The sequence below is a fragment of the Arctopsyche grandis genome, chromosome 13 (assembly GCF_051622035.1).
Source record: "Arctopsyche grandis isolate Sample6627 chromosome 13, ASM5162203v2, whole genome shotgun sequence".
NCBI lineage: Eukaryota > Metazoa > Arthropoda > Insecta > Trichoptera > Hydropsychidae > Arctopsyche > Arctopsyche grandis.
In genome coordinates, this window is record NC_135367.1 from 12037537 (window position 1) to 12053048 (window position 15512).

Genomic DNA, 15512 nt, shown 5'->3' on the forward strand with positions numbered 1-15512 from the left:
TGCCGTGGCGTAAACGTGACGGTTGAAATGAACATACCCATACAAAATGTACCAAAGAATACTTTTCATACGGCCGGATACCTGCTGAAGTCGGTACGTGCCGACTAGGTATGAACAGACCTTAATTTGTTGACGTTATAGAACAGGTGGTCGAGTGAAAGGTTTCGACCGTTTCCCGGCCTATGGAAATTCAGTTGAGTTTGAAAGAGGATCGTTTATTTGCGTTCAATTGGTACAATGGTTATTGTATGTACGAAGAGGTTTCTCCGGAGAAGTGATCTGTATGAACTCCAGAGGCTCACTCTCCGGTGGAGGTTGCTGCGTTGCTTTATAAACGTTTTGGGTTGAAGTGTGTCGTGTGCACATCTTTTGTTCTTGGTACTCGCGCTGCCCTAGTTATGCTGCGAGCGTGGTTTTATGGGTTCATACGCCTGGACGTAGTTCGTGGTTTTTATGGGTTCAGTGTGTTCTTCCTTTGTTTCCCAGACACGTGTATAGAAACACGTGTCGACCTTTTGACGAGGCGAGCGTGTGCCATGCGTTAATGACTTTCCTGGATATGTGTCGCAGTGACCTGATGAGATCATTTCAGTTGTACTATATGCCTACAACGTAAACCAGTCACAGGACAACCGGTCGCTCTAGATCGGTCACACGTGATCACCCGTCACACTAAAACTGATCACACCCTAAAATCAGTCACGAGAAAACTGGTTGACCGATTTTAGGGTTTGACCAGTTTTAGTGTGACGGGTGATCACGTGTGACCGATCTAGAGCGACCGGTTCACATCAGATCACCTAAAGCACTTTGAAGACAAAACCTTTCATTGTTAATAATTTCAACGCGGCAGTAAAACATTTAGTTTCGCGAGCACGTTAATCAGCAATGGTCGTGGAGTGTGTTCGCAATCATCTGCAACTGTCAGTGTGACGGCCGCGGCCGCAGCCAGAAGCAGAGCGTGAGGATCGTTCGTGCTGGCAGGTCGTGTCTCGTCGCGCTCTACGTCGCACCACACCGCACCTCACCGTGGCCACAATCACGCCCCCACTCCAATTGCAGGTGCCATTTTACACGTATTCCTTTCCATAAATGTTTGTATATTCACAAATTGCGATTCGCGAGTCACTAGTCAGCTGACAGGTGGTGCCTCGACTGCGACCCGCATCCGTTTACCAACAAACACCCCTATATCTACACATATTCCAAACGTGTTTTCCGTTTCGACGTGCTGAAATTTGCATGTGCAAGGTGTGCGAGTTGCTCCTTCATCAATATTGTAAAAAAATATTTGTACACTCATTTCATATGCATAGTATTGCTAAGCAGATGCAAATGTTTACCAGCTAAATCTACATGCGAATGTAAAAAATTATATTGTATGTATTTTTTCATACTAAAATTCACATCTTTCAGCTGAAATTCACTAGTGAATCTTTCAAAACAGTTATATTATCAGTATGATATACATATATCAATGTTTATATAATATTCGTAACTTTAAGTTAAACTTAATGCTTTGATATATAACTAAAATCTTGTCAATTTCAAATAGTAGATATTGGATGAAAGTTACTGGAGATATTACATGTTTGTATGTATATTTAAAAGCATTGAAGTTCTTTGCCTAGAATGGGATGATGATGATGTATATTTGGCAGTGGATATTTCGTGAATGGCTGCAAATTAAGATGATAATATTTTAGTTTAAAATTTGTATGTATTGATAATTGACTACATAGATGTGAGGAATTAGATAGGGGTGAATAACTAATACAGAAATGAACGCATTTTTTCAAATCTTTTGGTCCATCTTTCTGCTAGTATTGATTAGGTTTGCCACGTCAGACCCAAGTCTCGCCCGGAAATTATCACAAAAAATATATTTTATTCATATAAATTACTTTTACTTTTATAAAAAAATCATATTTCGAAATTATACAAAGTAATTATGTTCGGTGAAAATATTAGAGGAAAATGTTTTTATCATTTTTTTTATCGGTAGGCAAATCGAGTGATTTTTTATTATGAGAGGAATGATATTTTTAATAAAAAGACAGACATCATCAAACAATTTATCGGCATGCAATTCTTCAATGCTCAAAATGAAAGATGGTGAAGAATTAGGGTTGCCATCTCAGGTCTCACCCGGAGATTATGACGAAAAGATTATTATTTATATTTTATTCGTATATTAACAAAAATATACGAATAAAATATAAATAATAGTTATTATTAACAAAAAAATCACATTTCGAAATTATATAAACTAATAATGTTCAGTGAAAACGTTAGAAGAAAATGGTTTTGGCGGGCAAATCGAGCGATTTTGATGGGAAGAATGAAATTTTTAAGAAGATAGACTATACAATTTTAAGAAGACAGATCATACAATTTATCAGCATTTAATTCTACATATTTTACAGCATATAAAAATCTTGGTATTTCAAATTTTCGTTCATAAGATCAATTACTGAAGAATATTTGCTTTCAAGATTATAAAATTTTACCAAGCCTTTATGTATACCTTCTTCAGTATCAAATTTTCGTACCCGAGATATGGGCCACAGACTTTTTTATTAGTTCTATATACACTTTGCATACAGATTATGAATTTCTAATATACAATTTTATTTCTTTTTATAATTTTGTGGGGGATTTACTACACACCCGGAGAAATAACACTCGAACCCGGAGACCGGATACGACTAGCTGAAACCCGGAAACTCCGGGTGGCAACCATAGTGTTGATGTAAATATTTAAAATTTCGACGTTCATATTCTTTTGGAATTGGATTAGACTAGGTTTTTTAAGGAAGGTCAGAATAATAGTAATTGGCAATACGAGAGTGAAAAACATAGGTGATGAATACGGTGACTGAAATGGCAATTAAGAATAATGTAGTCAGATGTACAAAGAAGTCGTTGCATGGATTTGAAGAAGGTGAAATAGAAGGATGTTAATTTTAAACATGATGGTTGCGCAAAATGGGCGAGAATTGAAAATTATTAGAAAATATTTGAAGAATTCATTAGTAACTGTCGATTTAATAATATATGTACATACTTAAGATTATAACATTTTATAGCGTGAACAACATGGCGTTTTCCAAGCATAAAACTGTGATCTTCATATCCATCTTGAACATCCTGGTGCTATTCATAAAGCTTTCCTTTGCACAAAATTCTTACGACGATCGTTGGAGGGACAATTACAACAGTCGTTGTCCTCGTCTCTACCCTAGGAACTTCATTGGATATACACCACGAGGTAATTATACATAATATTGTATAATAATATGTATGCACATATCGCACTCAGACGAATTGCGCATTTTGATAAGCTTTTTAATTAGTACAGCTTCCGCAGATCGTATATACATAATTCAAGTGCGGTAGATTTCGTATCGTCGTCCTAATTCGATAATTTTAGATTTTGATAAATAATAAAAATGCGTTCAATTTTTCTGGTTTGCACAGGAAGTTGCCAATTATTAAGATTACATAGGAAGCTGTATGTATATGAACAATATTTAATTGGATTCTAGTGTGATTTTTAGCGATTGCACAAAAAAATGTGCATATATTTGAATTTGTATCCTTTTTAGTTACTTTTTTAATACCATTTTTCTAAAGAGAGCAATAACAAAACTCAACGTGATAAATTATAATTGCAAAACCATTATTTGCATTTTTTCGCTTAACCCTTTGAGTGCCGACGTCTTTTCTGTTGAAAGCCCGCCACGCTGAAAATTTCGCTAACATTACCGGTGTAAACCAGTCTTTATAAACGTTGACAAATAAATGACATGGATTACATGACCCATGTTCAATGCATTTTTTTTCAATGCTACCTGGAAAGGCTTAGCGGGTAGTATTCTTGTTTACTTTGTACATGCTCAAAATATAACGTCTATCGGCGTTTTTCAGGTACATGGACTTGTTGACAAAACGCTGATCGGCGTTGGTCAGCATTCAAAGGGTTAAACCTTATCTGAACGTTCAGATTTATTTTTGATTTTGACCTTTATTGATTAACTACAAATTTGACTTAACTTTTATAATACTATTTGACCGCAATTTTTTTTTTATTTATAATTTATACTTATTCTACTTTCACCATAATTATTCGTATACAAAAATGAATCAATCCCAAATGTAAAAATTTGTATAGAACTTTACATAAAATTTGTTTAAAGTTACAATACATAAGTTTATTATGTATTGTACATTGTATTTATTATATACGTTGCTACGTTCTGGTTTCCTGTGTTAATATTTGTCTATTATCTACTATCATATTATATTACGAAATGTCCTACATTTTAGGTAATTTAACAGCTGGGAATTTTACGGAGAAGCCGAAACTCAAAGGACTCAAACAATGCGTAGTAGGATGTTGCACAATCGATACATGCAATATTGTATTTATGCACGATTCAATGTGCTACCATATTGAGTGCGTTAGTAATGAACTATGTTTACCTCTTCTACGACCCAACATGAAGTCTCATATTTCAATGGTCCTAGTCAATCCGGTCCTGGATGATGGTAAATCGATATTTAAATTAAATTTTCTATTTAAAAAACGGTGTTCACAATACATTTTTGATACTTACAGACAACTGGCAGGAGCTTCTGGACCAATCAAACTATGGAAACGATCCGATCCTACCCAATTCTTCACTCGAAGATGAAATAATAAGCAATTTAGAAAATGTGAACCAATTGACGGAGCGTAATCCCATCTTCAAACAGGCATACTCGTCTGACATCCAAGACCCAGATATAATATCCCGTTTCAACGAAAACATGAACTCCAAAGATAACTTCATCGGTCGGCCATCGAGTTTGAGCCAATTCCTCGACAAGACCGATCAGCAAATGATCATGGACGCTTCGGAATACTTCACTGAAAAGATTGTAACGTGCGAGGTCGGCATCATCACCGACTGTCCACTTAACGAGGAATGTATCAGCATCATCACCAAGTCCAGATCGGGCGTTTGTAAATGTTTGAAGGGTTTTATGCGGAACGTGACAGGATATTGTGAGCGACCTATCGGGGCTCCGTATTCGGCTGATTTTGACGTTGCTAAAGTCGGCGAAAAGGAGACGAGTGTTTTTGTAAATGCTGACGAGAACACTAGTAAGCCGAAGAAAGATGATCCGAGTACTAAAACGATTGCTGAGACGTCGTCGGAGCCAAATATTAAGAAGTTGACGGTTTCGGCTATATCTAAAGAGGTTCGGTTGCCTGAAAATGAGGTCACACTCTTCTCGTACACTATTCCGGATGAGAAGTCAAATAATGATCATTATAATTATATGTGGACGCTCGTCGAACAGCCCAAAGGAGGGTTTACAGGTTTGTAAATCAATTTATATACTTTATCTACATATGTGTGGATTATTCAGAGATAAAGCATTGTACTTGTGGTTGTACGATATTGCTATATCTAATAACCTACTAAGCTTTCTGAATTGACTCTTCGTTCCCGTAAATTATCGATCAGATTGTCATTCTTATTTTCATATTTTATTACATGCTTCTTCATTTATAATTGAAGAAGCACATTCAGTATGAGTGAAATTGCATCAGCAATCAGATGAATTTTAGAGTCTCATTTACGACATATTTTCAAATATGCGTACTGGATTAGAATGATTATGCGTGCTGGATTGTGATTTTAAAAAGCTTAAGGATCACATTTCAAAACTGAAACATTCCTACCAAGTGATATGAATAGGAATGTTTCCTCCCGACTTAATTGATCGTTTCTATTGTACTTTAAGGCCTATTCAAGTGCATGAGATTGAATCATTGCAATGACCTCAAATTATCTTTAAACATTGTGTACTTAAATAATTAGCTATAGCTATAGTGGTCATGAGGGCCCAGCTTAACAAGGGCCCCAAATTTCTGAACACTCAATATGAAAATATAATTATTGTCAAAATTTTAACAACAAAATTTAGTCAACAGTTTAAAAATATCGAAATTTAAAATAGAACATACAGAATTTTAATAAATTACGAAATTCACATAAAGAAATAAAATCAGAAGCGAAAGAAATGGCCAGTTAGTGGGGCTTTAATGATTTTTTTGAAAACAAACGTCAATATGTCTACCGATTCAACAATAGTAAACAACTCTTCAATTAATGTACATATATTATAATATTATTGACAAGAAAAAGCGTTCAAATTAAAAGTCGCTTAAAAGGAATGCAGTTACTGAAAAACTCAGTTTTTTGAAACTTGCAATGTTATAAATACATCAGAAGCAAATATTTTGGAACTAAAAAAAAATAAATAATATAAAGAAGTTTTAAGTTTTGTAACTTCAATATTAAAAAAAAGACTTGACTGAAAATATGACCATAAGACAATTTTCAGAATTACTCATCACAAAATACAGTTGCTTAGAAAGTGAATTTTCAAAAGTTTATGTTAATTTTTGCTCTATCAATAATAGTAGCGAGTGTTGAAAGGTCTTTCAATAAGTTCAAAATCATTAAAGACTACAAAAGAAACTCTATCAAACAATCAAAACTAAATAATCTCGCATTACTGGCCATTGGACATAAACAAGTATCAAAAATAGAACTAATTAGTGATTTCGGAAATATAATAGAGAAGAGATTTTAAAATCGGTGAGCTTATAATTTATTTTCTTATTTACTCAATTTTGAGAATATTTACTATGATGTGTTTTTTAAATGTTAGGAGACCTTACGTAATTTTTGTATGAGAGCCCAAAATTTCTAGCTACGCCACTGATTAACTAACAAATTTCACAGGTAATATGAAAGGTCAAAACGGTGCTGCCGTCACACTGTCACAATTGACTGAAGGAAGCTACCGCTTTAAAGTAATGGTAACTAGCAGCGTGACGAATGCAATTGGAGAAGCTTTTGCCAATGTCACTGTCTTGCCAGCAAACAGAATGAACAAACCACCCGTAGTCGTCATCACACCATCATCGCAAAATGTAAAACTACCGAATAACGTAGCTGTTCTCGATGGCAGCGATAGCAAGGTATGTACATTAGTATTTAAAATTCATATTAATGGTCGCTGTATCTCATTGTTTTTATGTATTATATTTCTAGGACGATGATGCTATAATATCTTGGCGTTGGGAGCTGACATCCGGACCCCTGGGCTATCAACCACCAGTATTTGATGGACCAACTTTGCAACTGAAGGATTTGAAACTACCTGGCAACTATACTTTCCGTCTGACTGTTGAAGATTCTGATCACGTTAAAAACTCCACTACTGCTAATATAACGGTGCTGAATCACACCGACTACCCGCCTGAAGCCAACGCCGGTATTTAAATTATAAAAAGCGATGAATCGGCTTCCTTCATCCTTAACTATACTTATATGGCAATCTAGATTAAAATTTTTATACATTAAAGAATTTTATTTTTTATAATTTATGGATTAGGTCAAGACATCATAATTTATCTGCCGACAAATAATTTGACACTGAATGGAAGCTTATCGTCAGACGATCACGAAATCACCACCTGGGAGTGGACTAAGTCTTCTCAAGATCAAAACAAAGCTGTCGATATGCAAAATACACACTCTCCGTATCTTCAAGTAATTTTAAAAGATAGTTAATTTGAACTAAACACATGTTATTAATTTGACTGAAAAATTCGATTTAAGAAATTTGTATGCTATGTGAGAAAATACTGATTTGAAATCTTTTCTGAATATTATTATACAATATTATCGATCAATTCCTCGGAAAAAATGTCAAGCTGTAAACCATAGAAATATATATATATTTTTTAATTTATTTATGTGTTTTCGCCCATAGTGAGCTAATATTTGGGTTATACATATGTTAATGTTTGTTTTCGATACTAAACTAATAAATGGGTCATTTCCAGCTATCCAATTTATCTGAGGGTGTTTATACCTTTGTCTTGAAAGTAACAGACTCTTCAGGACAATTTTCTACGGCAGATGTTCACGTATTTGTCAAACCTCCGACAAACAATCCACCCGTGGCGAAAGCTGGAAAGCATCAAGTCAGTGTTGGAACTGTTGTTTATTAGTTTATATAGTGTGAATATGTGTTCTAATGAGTGTTTTGTTTCAGTATATATCTTTACCTTTGACATGGGTCACTTTAAACGGATCAGAGTCTACGGACGATCACCGTATCGTCGCTTATGCTTGGAAGCTATTGAAAGGACCGAACAATGCCACTTTCACGCATTTTAACGAATCTATTACGAACATGACTAGTTTGACCAAAGGTGACTATCAGATTCAGCTGACTGTGTTGGACGATAGTGGTAATTCGGCTTCCGATACAGTAGAAGTTACCGTGACACAAAGTAAGTTGATTCGTCTAGTGTTTTATTCAGTTTTTTGGTGTCGATTTATATCACATTGGTTCTTTTTGTAATGTTAGATAAAAATGCTGCTCCGAAAGCCAATGCTGGAGGGGACCAGACTGTCGTATTGCCAGTTAGCGTTGTCGTTTTAAATGGGTCACTGTCGCAGGACGATTTGAAGGTTGTTAAATGGGTGTGGTCGAGACAGGCTACTGGATTAGCAGCTGGAAAGGTCGTTGGGAATACTGATGAACAGCCCGTCCTTATGGTAATTACTTTTATATATATTTTATTTGATATAAGACCGTCATGATAGCCAGTACTTCTCCAGTACCAGACCAAATTTTATGATCTAACTTGATTTGACTTTCACAGCTAATGGATACTGTTCCTGGCCGTTACGTCTTCAGTTTGACAGTATGGGATGATCAAGGGCTCTCTGACACCGACACTGTCAGCATCAATGTAAAAGCCGATCCCAACAGTCGAAATTTAGTACAACTCACTTTGAACATACCAGCCAGTATTTTAACATTCGGAAAAATATCATCTATGGAACAAAAATTAGGATTCTTACTAGGCGAGACTTACAATATAAACATAAGCGACATTCGAGCTGATCAGTTGACTACTAAAGCTCAAGTTATATTTTACGTAACAGATAAGGTGTGTTCTGGTAGTGCTTATATTATTTATTTTTTATGTATTTGGATTGTATATTATAGTTTTTGCTACATTTTAGAAAAGTCCTTCTACGTACATGCCAGGGCCTGAAGTTGTGTCGCAGTTAAAAAGCAAGCTAAGACGAGACGCCAGTTTGTTGGATTTGAGTGTAGCTCTTATAGATACGGTTGTATGTCAGAATAATTGTTCCGGACACGGAGTGTGCAATGAACCGACTCGGCAGTGCCATTGTGAAGCTTTTTGGATGGAAAATTTGTTCACGACTTTCATTGAAGATATGGATTCCAACTGTGGTTCGTTTTAAGAGTTTTGGTTTATTCTTGTTTTTATTCAATGTGAGATTATTTGTATTTATATATGTACATATGTTTCAGATTGGTCGATTCTTTACGTCGTTATTGGAGGGTTGTTGGCCGGCTTATGTATCATTGCACCAATCTGGGGATTGTGTTGTCTTATACAGAAGTTATGCTCGCGCAAGAGTGTCGTCCATCGGCGTATCGCCCGATATACTTTACTAGGTGGTGGGGACGAAGAAGAGACTACTAGATGTAAGTAGCTTATACTTACTTACATACATACATCTCATATAAAAGGTATTGATTAATTCAAACCTACTGAGCACTAATGTGATAAAAAAATTTAAGTTAAATTTCACAATCTTTCAACTAAAATGAATATGTAAAATATTTTATCAACCACGTTATATTTTTATTTTTATATAAAATGCCCATTTAAGCTTTCCGATTCACGATGATTTTTTTTTAATTATATGGTGTAATTACGGGTTGCCTCCTGAGCGACGCCTGTAGTATTAAACTTGTTCATATATGTATTTATGTATTTATTAAATTCATATATACCAGGAAGGCCTAACAGGTAAACCCCAATGCGCCTTCCTGGCCAATTACAAACAGTGCAGCATTTCTATTACATAAGTCGCTAAATTACGAGACACTGAAAACTCGAAATTAACGAAACATGTATGAATTTTAACTTGTACGTAATTTTTATTGTATATTAAACATACTCAAATAGTGGTGACATAGTAGGTAGAAAGGTTTTTAGCCAATTTTTAATCGAGGAACCGTTTCAAAAATGAAATCGGAAAAATTGGCAAACTCTGATAGGAAACGATCGACCTGGAGTCACAAATATCCAAGTCTGACCAGCAGCATTACAGATATACTCAGAATAAATAATTTTCAATCGAGGTCAACTCATGGGGTCGAACCTGGCGCCTCTCGGTGCTAGGCAAAAGCCCAACCACCGAGCCATGCTGCTGGCTCAATATAAATTTATAGATTATAAATTTGAAATCATATTCGAATAGCGTTGACAGTGGGTAGGATGGTTTTGCCAATTTTATAAGGAACCGTTTCAACAATGAAATCAGATAAATTGGCAAACTATGATAGAAAGCGATCAACTTGGAGTCAATAATATCTAAGTATGATCAGCATTACTACAGAAATACTTAGAATAAATTATTTTTTGTCAACCCACGGCTTTCAATTAAGGTCAACCCAGGGCTTGGACTCAGGAACCTCTCAGTGGTTGGCACTAACGCAACCAGCAAGCTATACTGCTGATTATAGTATTTACATATATTGATGTAAATGGTGTTTCACTGAACAATTTACTATTATGGACATATCGTTTTTGTGTTCCAAGAATACGATATGTAAAATATGTAAAAGATGTGGTTTAGTTCTAATTTTATATGTTTATTTACAGTTACGCCTAGCAAAATGTCCGTGACGGACTCAGATACTGATTCCGACGTCCTCTTCGAGTCTCGCAACAAAGGCACCTCGCTATCGAGCCGCTTTGGCAACGGCGATCTCCTTCGTTCGAACGGTCACTTGAGTAAGAACGGCTCCCGGAACGGATTTCTCAAATCGGGTCGTCGCATAAAAACGTAAACAACGAGAACTCGCCACTTCCTACATACATATATTACATTACTAATTCGACGAATCAATCGATCGTCGCAGATCTTTTGTCTGTTCGGATTGATGACGAACGTTGTAAACGTTTGATGAATGTCATCAGCGAAATTATTATTAAATGGCCTTAATAAAATTCACACGTATGTAAAATACCTTTATATAAATAATTGAGATGTATGTGTATGTGTGTATTTGATGTTTTATAATGCATATATACGTATATTATATATATTAAACTGGCCATAATTAAAATTATCTATTATTCGTATTGTACTTATTGAGATTTGGTAAATCTTAAATTCAATAGTGAGACCATTGTTTGAAATTTTTAATGTGCAATTTATATATATATAAATTGTATTGTAAATGACTGTGAAAAAATTTGTACTGTCGTTATGACGTTAATAAGTGCCAATTTAAGCATATTGTGTAGTCATCAAAAAGTTTTTTACGTCTTCGACGTATTTTTAGTCATATCAGCGTTTTGATTAGACGACTTTTGAGGAAGATTCCCGTCTTATGTTTGGATTGTTTAAATTATTTATAGATTTTACCGAATGAAACTAGTCACATGTGTATCTGTTATACTATTTTTTAAACACTCCTATGATTTAAAACGCTTGTCATTTCTTAGAGGCTTGTTTTTAACGTACTTAATTAAGCACACTAGTTTTATGAAGTTCAGTATTTATTTTTTTGTAATTTGTGAAAGTTATATGTATTATTTTTTATATGAATGTTGACGTTTTTGACGATTATATGAATTTATGAAACATTCCAATGTATTTTATGTTTTAAATCGACATAGCTTTACCAAACTAACGCGGTCTAGTCAAATAACGTTTTATGAATTTTAATTAAAATCAAATTGTCGCAACAAAGTTGTGCATATTATGTATAATTGTAAATATTTTTATGATTTTTATATATTGTAATGAAATTTATTAAATATTGAGCGTAGATATATATAGATAGCTAGATAGTGAAGGATAAATAGGTAGCTATAAGAAATATACAAAAAACTTTTATCAAAAATTTGTTTGAATTTTTTTACAAATATTTATTTTAAATATGTTCTCGAGTTTTTGTAATGTTTCAATAATCAAATTTTGCACGATTGAATATCAAATTTGTGCTTTTTGTGCATCGTGTTGGATATGTACATTTAAACTGAAATAAAATATGTTTAATAAATACACTAATGTGTTTTTAATATCACACACTAAACAACAGGTGGAAAAAAATAATAAAGAAAAGTATAAATCTTATTTTATTGTAAAAAAAAAAAACATGACACTGGAACAAGCGGGTCTGGGTCACTGGAAACAAAGTGAAATGAGGAAAAGCCGAAAGATGAAATCGTAGAAATTACATGAATGGAGTCAGCGACGAACGGGTTTGAAGAGTATATCTGAATATGTGTGATAGTGTCGATGTCGTGTCTTCAGCAACTGACAGCTAACAGCATTTTTATTCAGATTTTTAAATATACAACATTTGTAGAACTGCTGAAAGATCAATTGTAAATACAAATTTCCTCTCGTTCTAACGCACACATATTCATGACTCTGCCCATGAGATTTCTACGACTTCATCTTTTCACTTTTTTTCCAGCGACGGCCACCGGGAACAATCATTACTTCACTTATTACATGTATTAAGTAATGATAATGTTTCTAATAACAAAACATTTAATATGTACATACATTTATATGGATTATAAAAAATTATATTTGACTTATCTGATATTCTTCCGACATGGGATCTTTTCCTGAGAGATTTACTACACCTACTTTATTATTTAATAATTCACCTAACCCATAGAAAACTATGCACATTATAAAACTGACGAGATATAAGACCATTCTCATTATCCAACCGAACCTCTCCACAATTTGATAGACCCACCGGCCTGAAGTGAAGTATATAGCATGCAAAAAAATAACATAAGCTAAGAGAAATAGAGCCAAAATAAATATTCCTAGTATTCTATTAGGATACCGTCTGTACGTAAGCAACGTCTCTAAGATTACGAAAATCATGATGTTTGTATGCATTAGGTGATTCAGCCACGACGGGAAGAACTCATCGACCGCTTTTGGGAAAACAAGTTCTCTGTTGACAGCCATCAAGATCCAGAACGATATGCTGCTGTACAAAGCTATCGGGAAAGCTACCGACGAGAAGAAGTAATCTTTGATCTTTCTGAAGATCGAGACTTTGGCTGACACGTTTCCATTAGAATCGATTAAATCGTCCAGAAGGGCGAGCAGGAAGTAGATGATTTGCACCACCTTTGAAAGATGAACGTTTAATTAATACAATTTTTTTAATAGTTAAGTATATATTGTATGTACATAATAATTTAGCACTTGTACTATATTTTAAATCTAGAAATTTGTTAAGTATAAATTGCGCCTACCATATTCCAGGATGCCATGAATCTCATCTTTCCTTCGAGAGGAACGAATGCTGGGTCATTCATATTGAATGACTTGGGATACACAATGATATATGCGAAATAGTAAGTGCCGAAAAACGATTCAAAAAAGGCGATAAGATGAAAAACTTTCACCCAGTAAGCTATTTTTTCTATTTTGATGAGCATTGTGAGTACGTGTTAACTTTACCGGTGATCAAAATCAACTACCCAAGTAAACCAGTATGAATTTGTATTACCACATAATTTTAATTTTAATATGAAGTCATTGAAATCGGAAAAAAACAACTAGAAGCTGGCAATGAAAAGTTCACCTTTACGATCAATTTGCGCGATTAAAATATAATTAATTCACAGAATGAATTATAGCAAAATTCAAATAAAATAATATTCAAAATTAACTAAATTTTAAATGTAAATTTCTGGATACCTTTTTATGTTGATCTTTTTTAGGTCTATATATATGTATATATTTTTATAATAATTGAATGTTGCAGCTTTCAGAAACGATCGGATCCAGACTTAATATACATATTACAAATGAGTCAATAATTTATTTATTTTATATGAGAACTACATATAACAATGGATGTTGATTTTCAATAAGTAGTTGTGAAAGAGTTGTGACTTGAAAGTAAAGAGTCATTGAAACTATGAAATATTAGCATTTTACCTTAAAAATGATTGATTATGAATGTACTAAAAAAAAACCTTGAAAGCGTTACGGTGTGTTAATTTTTATAAAAATTTAATGGAAGGTGTTACGCATAAAAAATTATGATTATGAAATTTCTTCATTGCACGTTTATGCTTCAAAATAAAATGTGAATATACAATTTCTTTTAAAAATGACGGCCATTTTCGGTACTCGATCATATTTTTTTTGTTTACATTTTCAACAAAGGAATCGCAATTGTACGGCGATGAATTAAAATATTGCTCGTCTTCCCAAACCATATCATCCAGTTTAATACTTATCCAAGTTTCTCAGTATTGATATATGATCACTTTTAAAATAAATAAATAAATATATATATATATATATATATATATATATATATATATATATATATATATATATATGTGTGTTTATAACTACTATTCTATAGTAGACTAGTGGTTTTACCCGGTATTTGTAATATAAACCGCTTAAACATGACTAATCTAATAGTAAACATTTTATTAAATTTATTTGAATAGTTTTATTTTATTAAATGTTATTAGAAATTAGCTGATCTACTTGCTAGTTATTAATAAATTGCCGTAGAGGAACCAATACAGTTATTGGCCATGCTAGTCATTGGCTATTTGGATTTAAGTTTAAAAATTGGAACATTGAGTTGTTAATGAGTGCCTTTCGTTACTTCTCATGTTCATTTCTGACTGATAACAATATATTGTATTTACCATAAGTTGACGCTAATGTACTACTTTAATTCAAGTAGCTAATGACTTTTTTAGTTTTCCTTACGTTATATTTGCATAATAGACTTACCTCAGCTACCCGTGTCAATTTATAAATAAATGAATATTTTTCTTTACATATGTAATATATGTAAATGTAGGACTATCAAAAAATAGCATGTGAAACATAATTAAATCAGACTATGTTAATATTCACAGCACATTTAAATTTTACTTGAAATATACATAATTTTTAAAATAACTCCGTCTATAAAAAATCATTTTACGATATAGTTCTTTGAAAAATAGTAATTTAAAAATACCCATAAAACTACATTTAAAATTTGGTTGTAAGACGAAGGTTGAATAATATGCAAATAAAAAATTCATTTTAAACAAAAATATATTTTAAAACTTACAGATCGATGTCGTTATGCCAAATCAATGCAGTCTACTTAAATATATTATGAATTTTGATTAAAATCAAATTTTTGTAATAAACAAGGTCATAGATACTACTATTGCAATTATTGTTTTTATTTTGTAATGGAATTTATTAAACGATCTACTGAGCACAGATCAACAGATAGTGCGAGTAAAATGAGTACATTGCTATATGAAATTTACATAATTTTGTTTGGATTTTTTTACAGGTGCATGTATTTAG

The 15512-nt window shown here is 33.3% G+C and overlaps 1 protein-coding gene and 1 long non-coding RNA gene across 2 annotated transcripts in view; both read left to right on the forward strand.

Annotated features, from left to right (window-relative positions):
- The window catches only part of LOC143921171 (uncharacterized), an 895047-nt gene that overhangs the window by 809206 nt on the left and 70329 nt on the right, over positions 1–15512 (forward strand). The window lies entirely within an intron of this gene.
- LOC143920656 (dyslexia-associated protein KIAA0319) lies at positions 933–12199 on the forward strand. Its single transcript, XM_077443580.1, has 14 exons — positions 933–1062; positions 3090–3271; positions 4330–4551; positions 4622–5368; positions 6804–7042; positions 7116–7338; positions 7459–7616; positions 7913–8053; positions 8125–8365; positions 8443–8633; positions 8741–9031; positions 9108–9342; positions 9424–9600; positions 10787–12199. Exons 2-14 carry the CDS (start codon positions 3100–3102, stop codon positions 10972–10974), a joined length of 3225 nt encoding a protein of 1074 aa, XP_077299706.1. The 5' UTR covers positions 933–1062; positions 3090–3099; the 3' UTR covers positions 10975–12199.

Coding starts and splice junctions, on each gene's coding strand:
- LOC143920656 (XM_077443580.1), top strand. CDS start 3,100: ATGGCGTTTTCCAAGCATAAAACTGTGATCTTCATATCCATCTTGAAC. Junction 7,339..7,458: donor CCCGCCTGAAGCCAACGCCG/GTATTTAAATTA, acceptor TTTATGGATTAG/GTCAAGACATCATAATTTAT. Junction 9,032..9,107: donor TATTTTACGTAACAGATAAG/GTGTGTTCTGGT, acceptor GCTACATTTTAG/AAAAGTCCTTCTACGTACAT.